We start from the raw sequence: 12,541 nt of genomic DNA on the forward strand, positions 1-12,541 counted from the left end.
CGACGATGAAGGATCAGCGATATACTTCCAAGTCAGGATGGTGTGTGACTTGGAGGGGAACTAGCTTGAATTTTGGTCTCCCCACAAGTGCAAACATCTTCACTATGTCTACCCTATCAAATCGTTTCATAACCTTAAAGACCTCTGTCAGGACGCCCCCTCAGCCTTCTCTTTTCTGAAGAAAACAGCCCCAGCCTGTTCAATCTTTCCTGGTAAGTATAACCTCTCAGTTCTGGTATCATCTTTGTAAATACTTTTTTTGCACCTTCGCCAGTGCCTGAAGGTAAGCATGCAGGTGCAGCAGGTGGTTAAGAAGGCAAATGGTATGTTGGCCTTCATAGCGAGAGGGTTCGAGTACAGGAACAAGGATGTCTTGCTGCAGTTGTACAGGGCCTTGGTGAGACCACACCTTGAGTATTGTGGGCAGTTTTGGTCGCCTTATCTGAGGAAGGATGTTCTTGCCATGGAGGGAGTGCAGCGAAGATTCACCAGACTGATACCTGGGATGGCAGGAATGATGTATGAGGAGAGATTGGGTCGATTGGGCTTATACTCAATAGAGTTTAGAAGAATGAGAGGGGATCTCATTGAAACTTATTGTGGTAAACCACTGTTTGTATTCCACTGCGTACATGCCCGGACATGCCTCGGCTGACTCCTCCCACAAATCCTAGTATAAAGGTGACTGCTCCCCAGCCCCTTTGTATTCTGGACCGATCGACCACTCGAGGCAGACCTTCATTCCTTTGTTAATAAAAGCCTTTAGTTACTCTCTTAACTCTCAGTCTTTTATGAGTAATTGATAGCGCATCAATTTTATTAACAAAGTTTTTATAATGGAGAAGATCCTCACACCAGCATGCCTGGACTTAGATCATCGGGAGGCGGACTCATCCACCAAGTTTACTCACTGGCTTAAGTGTTTCGAAAAATTCCTGACCGCCTCCGCAGCAATCAAATCGGACGAGGACAAACTGGATGTCCTGACCTCCAAAGTGAACCACCGAGTGTACTCGGTCATCCAAGACGCGACCTCGTACGCGGACGCTATCAAGCTCCTCAAGGACCAGTACACGCGCCCAGTGAACGAAGTGTACGCCAGGCACCTTCTGGGGAGTCGTAAACAACAACCTGGGGAATCGACCGTGGAATACCTTCAGGCACTGTCTGTGCTTGGCCGGGCCTGTGGTTGTAAGGATGTAAAGGCCGCCGTGTACACAGAGGAACTTATCCGGGACGCTTTTGTAGCGGGCCACAGATCCAATTACACCCGACAGCGACTGTTGGAGCAGAGTGACCTCGACCTCAACAAGGCCTCTGAACTCGCACTATCATTGGATGCAGCCTACCGGGGCATGGATGCCTACTCCTCTGCACCGTGGACGCCGCGGGGAATGACAGCCTGGGACACGGTAGGACCGCCTCATAGCGCCGTGCCACCCCAGCCACACCCCAGCAACGGCCCAACTACCGCAGCAGTGTCCCAAGGCCAGACAGCAGTGCCCCAAGGCCAGAAATGCTACTTCTGTGGCCAGGCAAAACACCCCAGAGCGCGCTGCCCGGCGAAAAACGCGATCTGCTCGGGCTGCGGGAAGAAGGGACACTACGCTAACGTCTGCAGGGCCAAAGCCACCCCGAACCCCAGCAGCGCCGCGTGTGGGCCATGCGGGCCGCCATCTTGGGCCTCCCCGGCCATGTGCGAACCACCGGTACAGCAGCCATTTTGGACGCCTCCAGCCACATGGGGATCATGGACGCCGCCATCTTGGACGACAGCCGGAACGCAGCAGGCCCCCAACACCGCCTCATCTGATACCCGCAGCGACACACCGACCCCTACGCTGGCATCCGTTACACTGGACCAAGCGAGACCGCACCAGCTGGCCAGTTCCACAATGGACATTAAGGTAAATGGCCACGATACAATCTGCCTTTTTGACTCTGGGAGCACGGAGAGCTTCATCCACCCCGACACGGTGCGGCGTTGCTCTCTCCCAGTCCTGCCTGCGCACCAGCAGATTTCTATGGCCTCCGAGTCCCAGTCGGCGGACATCGGCGGCTACTGCGTAGTGACACTCGTAGTAGACGGGACCGTGTATGATCATTTTAAACTTCTGGTCCTGCCCGACCTCTGCGCTGCCGTCCTGCTGGGGTTAGATTTTCAGTGCCACCTTAAAAGTGTTACGATGGCGTACGGTGGACCCCTACCCCCACTCACAGTCCGCAGCCAGCAGCTCCCAAATTGCCCGCCGCGCACCAGGTGCAACCTCTCCACACTCAGAGTCACCCCCCCCCCCCCCCACTGTTTGCTAACCTCACCCCCGACTGTAAGCCCATCGCCACAAAGAGCAGGCGATACAGTGCCGGGGACAGAGTTTTCATTAAAACCGAAGTGGAGCGGCTCCTGAAGGAAGGGATTATTGAGGGCAGCACCAGCCCCTGGCGAGCCCAGGTTGTGGTCGTTAAGACCGGCGAGAAGCAGCGCCTGGTCATCGACTACAACCAGACAATAAATCGCTACACCCTGCTGGACGCCTACCCACTCCCCCGCATAGCTGATATGGTCAACCAGATCGCGCAGTACCGCGTCTTCTCGACCATTGACCTGAAATCAGCGTACCACCAGCTCCCTATCCGCCCTGAGGACCGCCAGTATACTGCCTTTGAGGCAAACGGCCGCCTCTATCACTTCCTTAGGGTTCCCTTTGGCGTCACCAACGGGGTCTCCGTCTTCCAAAGAGAGATGGACCGGATGGTAGATCAAAATGCGTTGCAGGCCACTTTCCCATATCTGGACAATGTGACCATCTGCGGCCGTGACTTGCAGGACCATGACGCAAACCTCGAAAAATTCCTCCGCACCGCCCAACTCCTGAACCTGACATATAACAAGGAGAAGTGCATATTCCGCACAAACCGCCTCGCCATCCTTGGCTGTGTTGTGGAACACGGGGTCATCGGCCCCGACCCCGACCGGATGCGTCCCCTTATGGAACTCCCACTGCCCCACTGCCTCAAGGCCCTGAAGAGGTGCCTAGGGTTTTTCTCCTATTATGCCCAGTGGGTCCCCTACTATGTGGACAAGGCCCATCCGCTGATCAAGTCCACCTCTTTTCCCTTGACGGCAGAGGCCCGCTTAGCCTTCCACCGTATCAAGGAAGACATTGCCAAAGCCACCATGCACGCAGTGGACGAATCCATCCCCTTCCAGGTGGAAAGCGACGCGTCCGACTTTGCCCTGGCCGCTACCCTCAATCAGGCGGGGAGACCCGTGGCCTTCTTTTCACGAACCCTCCAAGGCCCGGAGACCAGACACTCCGCTGTTGAGAAGGAGGCCCAGGCGATTGTGGAGACTGTGCGTCATTGGAGGCACTACCTGGCCGGAAAACGATTTACCCTGCTCACTGACCAACGTTCAGTTGCTTTCATGTTTAACAACAAGCAGAGGGGCAAAATCAAAAATGACAAGATCTTGAGGTGGAGAATCGAACTTTCCACCTACAATTACGAGATCTTGTACCGGCCCGGGAAGCTCAATGAACCCCCGGATGCGCTATCGCGTGGCACCTGCGCCAGCGCGCAGATCGATAGACTGCGGGCCCTCCACAATGACCTCTGCCACCCGGGGGTCACCAGGTTCTTCCACTTCATCAAGGCCCGCAACCTGCCTTACTCTATTGAGGAGGTCAGGACCATGACCAGGAACTGCCAAGTCTGCGCTGAGTGCAAACCGCACTTTTATAGACCAGACAGGGCCCACCTGATAAAAGCCACTCGCCCCTTCGAGCGCCTGAGCGTTGATTTTAAAGGGCCTCTCCCCTCCTCCGACCGCAATGTGTACTTCCTCAATATTATTGATGAGTACTCCCGTTTCCCGTTCGCCATCCCCTGCCCGGACATGACCAGTGCCACGGTCATTAAATGTCTGAACGACCTCTTCACCCTGTTCGGTTTCCCCAGCTATATCCATAGCGACCGGGGCTCATCGTTTATGAGCGACGAACTCCGTCAGTACCTGCTAACTAGGGGTATTGCCACAAGCAGGACCACCAGTTACAACCCCCGGGGGAACGGACAGGTGGAAAGAGAAAATGCGACAGTTTGGAAGGCCGCCCTGCTAGCCTTAAAGTCTAGGGGCCTTCCAACCTCCCGCTGGCAGGATGTGCTCCCCGATGCGCTCCACTCTATTCGGTCACTGTTCTGCACTGCCACTAACGCCACCCCTCATGAGAAAATGTTTGTCTTCCCAAGGAAGTCCACATCGGGGACATCGCTACCGCCATGGCTGACGTCCCCAGGGCCGGTCCTACTGAGAAGGCACGTGAGGACCCATAAAACGGACCCCCTGGTCGAGAGGGTCGACCTCCTCCACGCCAACCCCCAGTATGCTTACATTGCATACCCGGACGGGCGGGAGGACACAGTCTCCATAAGAGACCTTGCACCCTCGGGGGCCGCAGTAACCCACTACTCACTACCACCCCCCCCCACGATCCGATATCCAGCCCCAGCAGACGGCAGGCCTGGGCCCAGCGACCCGCTCAACATCTACGAGGACGACACGCCTGTGCCACAGCCTGCGCGGGACTCGACGCCGGAAGCTCCACTACCCCTGCCGTCGCCACGCCGATCACAGCGGCAGACAAGACCTCCGGAGAGACTCCAATACACTAACTTTTAATACACTTCACCCCGCCGGACTCAATTTTAAACAAGGGGTGAATGTGGTAAACCACTGTTTGTATTCCACTGCGTACATGCCTCGGCTGACTCCTCCCACAAGTCCTAGTATAAAGGTGACTGCTCCCCAGCCCCTTTGTATTCTGGACCGGTCGACCACTCGAGGCAGACCTTCATTCCTTTGTTAATAAAAGCCTTTAGTTACTCTCTTAACTCTCAGTCTTTTATGAGTAATTGATAGTGATAGCGCATCACTTATAAAATTCTAACAGGACTAGACAGACTTGATGCAGGAAGGATGTTCCCGATGGCGGGGAGTCCAGAACCAGGGGTCACAGTCTAAGGATAAGGGGTAAGACATTTAGGACAGAGGTGAGGAGGAATTTCTTCACCCAGAGAGTGGTGAACCTGTGGAATTCTCTACCACAGAAGGCAGTTGAGGCCAATTCATTAAATATATTCAAGAAGGAGTTAGATATATTTCTTAAGGCTAAAGGGATCAAGGGATATGGGGAGAAAGCAGGGACAGGGTACTGAATTTGGATGATCAGCCATGATCTCATTGAATGGCGGAGCAGGCTCGAGGGGCCGAATGGCCTACTCCTGCTCCTATCTTCTATGTTTCTATGTCCTTTTGTAATATGGAGATTAGAACTGCGCAGAGTACTCCGAGTGCGGTCTAACCAAGGTTCGATACAAGTTTAACGTAACTTCTCTGCTTCCCATTTTTATCTCTTTAGAAATGAACCCCAGTGCTTAGTTTGCTTTTTTAAAAATGGCCTTATTAACCTGTGTCACTACTTTTAGTGATTTGTTTATCTGTACAACTAGATCCCTTTGCTCCTCTACCCCATTTAGATTCTTATTTTTCCAAGGAGTTATTCTTCCAACCAAAATGCACCACCTTTTGAAAGATTGCATTTATATAGCACCTTATCACACCCTCAGGATGTCTCGGGGCAGCCAATAAATTTCTTTTGATTGTAGTCACTATTGTTTTGTAATCAAGCATGGCAGCCAAGTTATGCACAGCAAATGAAGGAATCAGAAGACCATGTGCTTTTAGTGGCGTTGATTAAGGCACGAATGCTGGCCAGGACACCAGGAGAACTCCCTGCACCACTTCTGTCGTTTACTTTTTAATACTCATTCTCGGGATGTGGGCATTGCTGGCAAAGCCGGCATTTATTACATATCCCCAGTTGCCCTCGAGAAGGTGGTGGTGAACCGTCGCCTTCTTGAACTGCTGCAGTCCGTGTGGTGAAGGTACTCCCAACAATGCTGTTAGTTGGGAGGTTCTATAGTCCTATGGGGTCTTCTCCACCAAGATGGTGCCTTAGTTTAACATCTGAACTGAAAGATGCCCCCTCTTGACAGTGCAGCACTCCCTCAGTACCGCACCAAAGTGTCAGCAGTGTGTTCAGGTCCACGGTGAAGTTTGAACCCGCGCTCTTCGGATGCAGGGGTGAAAGTGCTAACAACTGGGTCAAGCGGACAAAGTTCCCATTCCCGTTGTTATACAGTGAACCCCTTTCTCTAAAGTGCATCGATATGGATGTTGGGCGAGAACAGGATGAGGCTCAGCTGAGGTACTTTCCATGGTTTATTTGCCTGTGACACTCACTGTCTATGCTTACACTGGTGTCAGCCAGTGGCTCAGTGGGTAGCACTCGGAGTCAGAGGGTTGTGGGTTCAAGTCCCACTCCAGAGACTTGAGCACAAAAATTTCGGCTGACACTCCAGTGCAGTGCTGAGGGAGTGCTGCACTGTCGGAGGTGCCGTCTTTCGGATGAGACGTTAAACCGAGGCCCCGTCTGCCCTCTCAGGTGGACGTAAAAGATCCCATTTAACTATTCGAAGAAGAGCAAGGGAGTTATCCCCGGTGTCCTGGACAATATATATCCCTCAATCAACATCACTAAAAAACAGATTATCTGGTCATTATCACATTGCTGTTTGCGGGAGCTTGCTGTGCGCAAATTGGCTGCCGCGTTTCCCTACATTGCAACAGTGACGCCACTTCAAAAAGTACCTCATTGGCTGTAAAGCGCTTTGGGACATCCGGTGGTCGTGAAAGGATCTTTATTAACACTAGTTCTTTCTTTACAAATGGGGACGTATAGTGCTCTAGTCAGACGACACATTGAGCACTGTGCCTTTGTTCTGGTCACTGAGGTATTCAAGCACTGGGGGCAGCGCAGAGAAGATCCACAAGGCTAACCCTTAGTGACAAGGGTCTGAGCTATGAGGACAGACTGGAGAAACCCGAACTATTCAACCTGGAAAGGAGGCATCTGAGAGGTGATTTTATAAAAGGTGTATAAGATAGTTAAGGGAATGGAAAAAGTAGATCTGGAACATTACTTATAGTTTCGTGAATAGGACAAGGGGACACAGGTTCTAATAGTAAAAGGACATGGAAGCACTGGAGAAGATGCAAATAAGATTTATTAGAATGATACCAGAACGGAGAGGTTATACGTATCAGGATAGATTGAACAGGCTGGGGCTCTTTTGTCTAGAAAGGAGAAGGCTGAGGATGCGACCTGATAGAGATCTTCAAGATTATGAAAGGGTTTGATAGGGTAGACATGGAGAAGATGTTTCCACTTGTGGGCGAGACCAGAACGAGGGGCCATAAATACAAGATAGTGACTGATAAATCCAATAGGGAATTCAGGAGAAACTTCTTTACCCAGAGAGCGGTGAGAATGTGGAACTCGCTACCACAGGGAGTGGTTGAGGCGAATAGTAACGATGCATTTAAGGGGAAGCTCATGAGGGAGAAAGGAATAGAAGGATATGCTGATGGGGTGAGATGAGCAGGGTGGGAGGAGGCTCGTGTGGAGCATAAACCCCAGCATGGACCAGTTGGGCCGAATGGCCTGTTTCTGTGCTGTAAATCCTCTAATAACTTTATAATAGCAAAAAGGTACATTTAGGAATCATGTCAGGAAGATCTTTATGCAAAGAGTGATTAACCCATGGCGTGGACTCCAAGTAGAGTAAAGGAGGCGAAAACTCAATTATTTAAGAACTAATTAAATACGGCAAGGGAGGGTCTTTATAGCATCTTAATGGATGGATGAGCCAAGATGTGTCAAATGACCATCCACATCTGTAATTATCTTGGCATCTTGAGAATCGAATGAAAAAAAAACCCAGGAGAATGTTCCCTTTTTTAAAATCTGCAATTAATAACCCATTAACAAAATCGAACTGTTCTTTCGAAAGTTGCTGTGTTTTCGTTGGCGGGTCGCTAATTAGGAAGAGAAACGGGCACTGCCCTATATTTTGTTAAAAGATAGATTACAGCAGAGGAGCGGAGAAAGGGAAACAAACTAAAATAAAACCAGGAATGAATAAGTGAATAGATAGGATTCCATAATTCCATGATATTTTACAGGGTGACAAATCGAGACCAAACAATAGGGGCATCCAGAGATTCTGTAAGTGCAAAATTCTAATATTTTCCTTTAAAATCTCTTTCTCCAGATTGCCATTCCCTCTGGTTGTCCCTCTTTCCCCCCCAGGGGATGCTTTAGCCTAAACCACGAGCTGCATTAAATTAGCTCTAGTATGGCTTACCTGCCTTTTTCCAGATTTCATCTGGGACGTACCCAGCTGATGGCCTGTGACTGATCTCCCGATGAAACTCTGCAAAGACACAATTCAACTTAAAGTAAATTCGTTAGCCCGTTTCCCCCCGCCCCCACAGAGTCTCAACCCCCTCACTGCCACAAAATCAGGATACTCAACAAAAGGAGTCCTCCACTAAACCACCGTCAGCTGGCTTTGACAGTGAAGAGGTCCTCCGGCTACTCCATCCTGCCCTTTGGGCTCCCGTGGCCAGAACCCAATCGCAGAATCTAGGAGTCAAAGTGGAGAAAGGGTTGATGCAGAATCGATGTGGCGCCAGTGGATGTCTTATGTCCTTGGCAAATACGCGGTGATAGATTGCCCCGCATACCGCAAGATCACAGAACCAAGGTGGGTAGATGGAGTTAAGATACAGATCGGCAATGATCTAATTGAATGGCGGGATAGCAATGAGGGGCTGAATGGCCAACGCCTGTTCCCATGTACTTAGGAATTGTGCCACACTCCTAGGATTTTCGGCTTCTCTCCCTTAGAAAGTCAATGAAATCAGGGGGGGGGCGTGGGGGGCAGCCGTCCTGGGGGCCTTGCCAGGGGCAGAGACTCCTTCTCTGGGACCTCCTGCTTGCCATCTTGGTCAGGGCCTGCTGTAGGACTGAAGGTTGGTACTTTTGAGAGAGAGAGAGAGATAGAGAGATGGAGAGCTCCAGATGGATCATGAGTGGGCCCCACTGGTAGGGAGTCGGGGGGTGGTCCAGACCAAGGAAGCAGATCCCTGCCCAAAGACTGCAAAATATCTTCTTTTAAAAAAAAAGAAAATGTGGACTGACCCCTTAATTCCGCAGGGGCGGGGGAATTATCTCGCTGGGGGCAGGGTTGACAACTCTGGTTGGGCGTATTCCTGGAGGTGTCATCACATGACCTCCCGCCTCCAACTGCCCCGCCCCCACACACTCCCGCCATTGGTCGCCCCACACGCCCATCCTTGTGGCGCCCCGCCTTCCCATGGCCAATCAGAAAGCGAACAGACCCTTCGTTACCCGATTGGATAATTCTTGACGGTCAGTCAAAACAGCCTCTTTTCTCCCCCATGTCCAATAGTTTTATAACTAACAAACAAAAGTGTTCAAATAAAATGCCTCCCCTGGGATTTCTCTCCCGGGTGTTGCTCACAGCAGTGTCCTGGAGAGTGGTCTTTAATTCCTGGAGACTCCAGGGGCAATCCTGGAGGGATGGCACAGTTAGGGCGTGGGCGCCCCCTAAAGGTGGGAGGTGCCCAATTATATAGAGCCTTGGTGAGACCACACCTGGAGTACTGTGTGCAGTTTTGGTCTCCTTACCTAAGGAAAGATATACTTTCCATAGAGGGAGTGTAGCAAAGGTTCACCAGACTGGTTCCTGGGATGGGGGGATTGTCCTATGAGGAGAGATTGAGTAGACTAGGCCTATATTCTCTAGAGTTTAGAATAATGAGAGGTGATCTCATTGAAACATACAAAATTCTTACAGGGCTTGACAGGGTAGATGCAGGGAGGATGTTTCCCCAGGCTGGGGAGTCTAGAACCAGGGGTCACAGTCTCAGAATAAGGGGTCGGCCATTTAGGACTGAGATGAGGAGAAATTTCTTCACTCAGAGGGTGGTGAATCTTTGGAATTCTCTACCCCAGAGGGCTGTGGAGGCTCAGTCGTTGAGTATATTCAAGACAGAGGTCGATAAATTTTTGGATATTAAGGGAATTAAGGGCTATGGGGATAGTGCAGGAAAGTGGAGATGAGGTAGAAGATCAGCCATGATCTTATTGAATGGCGGAGCAGGGTCGAGGGGCCGTATGGCCGACTCCTGCTCCTATTTCTTATCTTATGTTTCTAGCCGTAGGAGGCAAGCGGGAGCTGGAAATGCGCCTGCAGTGCCGTGGGAGTGGGCCCCATGCAGTTTAGCTGACCCCTCACTGAACCCTGAAAACTCCGACAAGGTCAGCGACCCCGTCGTGACCTGCGAACCTTCGGGGCATCAGTATTTAATAACAGCGACAGCGCCAGGATGAGATCTGGTGGCCCAACCTCCATTCTCCGCCAGTCTTGGTTATCGAGAGCAAAAAGAAACACACCGCACCGGAAAACCCTGGCGCTCAGTTAGCGTCTGTGCAGCCTTTCCAGCCCCAAGACCGCTTACCTCCAAAATATGTCGAGAACCCTCGCCTCAGCCACGCCGCCACTGAAACCCTTATTCGTGCACCCGCCACCTTCAAACCCGCAATTATTCCAGTGCTCTCCTTAGTGGCTTTCCAAACCTCTAGCCGGCCCTGCGCCAAGTCCCACTTACTCAACACGCCCGTCTCCACTGAGCGACGCTGCCCCTCCCCCTCAATCCTTGACCTCATCTTCAAATCCTTCTGTAGTCTTGCTCCTTTGCAACCTCCTCCAGCCCCTCGCGTGCCCTCTCACACTGTAAAGTCTTCTGACTGTGGCCTCCCGTGCATCCTCCTCTCTCTTTGCCCCAACTCTTGCTGGGTGAGGCTTCAGCTGCCTCAGCTTTATTCTCTGGAAACCCCTCCAACTTCTCAGTCCTCCTTTAAAAATCTTCCCTTTTTTTTGGACCCAGTCTGCAGTCACCTCTCCGAACCCCTCTCCCATTACTCAGTATCCATTCCCCTTTGTTCTTTCTCTGGGAAGCAACTGCAGATGGTTTGTACGTTGGAAGCGCCAAATAAATGCAAGTTGTTGTTGTAAAGCAGAACGACCGGTTAACTTTGAGCGTAACCCTTCATCTGAAAACTGAGAGATAAGCAAATATTTCAGTCGGGTTGGGGGAGCCAAACAGAAATGGGAGAGACTCCAATCACAATGGAGTTAACGGGTCACATTGTCCGCATGCCCGATACGAGACTTCCAAAAACAAGCGCTCTACTCGGAGCTCCGGCACGGCAAGAGAGCCCCAGGTGGGTAGAGGAAACACTCCAAGGACACCCTCAAAGCCTCCTTGAAAAAGTGTAACATCCCCACCAACACCTGGGAATCCCTGGCCCAAGACCGCACAAAGTGGAGGAGAAGCATCCGGGAAGGCGCAGAACACCTCGAGTCTCTTCGCCGGGAGCAAGCGGAAGCCAAGCGCAGGCAGCGGACGTCAACCCAAGCACCCCACCCACCCGCCCCATCAACCACCGTCTGCCCCACCTGTGACAGAGACTGTAGGTCCCGCATTGGACTCATCAGTCACCTGAGAACTCATTTTTAATGTGGAAGCAAGTCATCCTCGGTTCCGAAGGACTGCCTAAGAAGAAGAATGGGTTGAATGACCTGAAAACTGCTTTGCAGAAAACTATTAGATAATATAAAAGATCACTTCAATGAGGCAGTGGAAAGGCAGTAAAAAGAACATAGAAAAACTTCCCTAGGCACTTTGCAGTGACACAAGGCAAAATGGACACCAAGCTAAAAGGAGATATCTTCGACAGAGCCTCCCAAACCAGTGACCTCTACCACCAAGAGCAGCAGGTGCATGGGAACACCATCCCCTCCTCCAAGTCACACACCATCCTGACTTGGAAATATATCACCTTTCCTTCATCGCCGCTGGGTCAAAAATCCTGGAACTTATTCCCCGACAGCACTGTTGGGAGCACCTTCACCACACGGACTGCAGCGGTTCAAGGCGGCGGCTCACCACCATCTTCTCAAGGGCAACTTGGGATGGGCAATAAATGCTGGCCTTGCCAGAGATGCCCATATTCCGTGATTGAATAAAAAAATAAAGGGGAACGAGGCGGGTTTTAAGGAGGGTCTTAAAGGAGGAGAGGTTCGTGGGAGCTTTCTGTGGAGAAATCGGCTGCTGCCTTTCCTACATTTCAACAGTGACTACATTTCAAAAAATACTTAATTAGCTGTAAAGCGCTTTGGGACGTACCGAGGTTGTGAAAGGCGCTATATAAATGCAAGACTTACTTTCTTTAGTTCAGGAGAGGTGTCTGTGGATGAAAGTTGCTTACATGAGGAACAAGACGTTGGGGAAGGCCTGAACCGTAACAAGGCCTGAACTTACTAAAACTTATAAAATTCTAACAGGACTAGACAGACTAGATGCAGGAAGGATGTTCCCGATGGCAGGGGAGTCCAGAACCAGGGGTCACAGTCTAAGGATAAGGGGTAAGCCATTTAGGACAGAGATGAGGAGGAATTTCTTCACCCAGAGAGTGGTGAACCTGTGGAATTCTCTACCACAGAAGGCAGTTGAGGCCAATTCATGAAATATATTTCTTAAGGCTAA

General features: G+C 51.0%; 1 protein-coding gene across 1 annotated transcript in view; it reads right to left on the minus strand.

Moving 5' to 3' along the window:
• LOC147108864 (protein CBFA2T1-like) overlaps positions 1–12,541 on the minus strand; it is a 55,297-nt gene that overhangs the window by 13,110 nt on the left and 29,646 nt on the right. Inside the window, exon 8 of the mRNA XM_086005783.1 lies at positions 8,269–8,337. Within this exon, the coding sequence (XP_085861909.1) occupies positions 8,269–8,337 (69 nt within the window). The remainder of the gene's footprint in view (positions 1–8,268; positions 8,338–12,541) is intronic.

Source organism: Somniosus microcephalus, chromosome 13, assembly GCF_052327205.1.
Source record: "Somniosus microcephalus isolate GS21.2 chromosome 13, FLI_Smic_1.0, whole genome shotgun sequence".
NCBI lineage: Eukaryota > Metazoa > Chordata > Chondrichthyes > Squaliformes > Somniosidae > Somniosus > Somniosus microcephalus.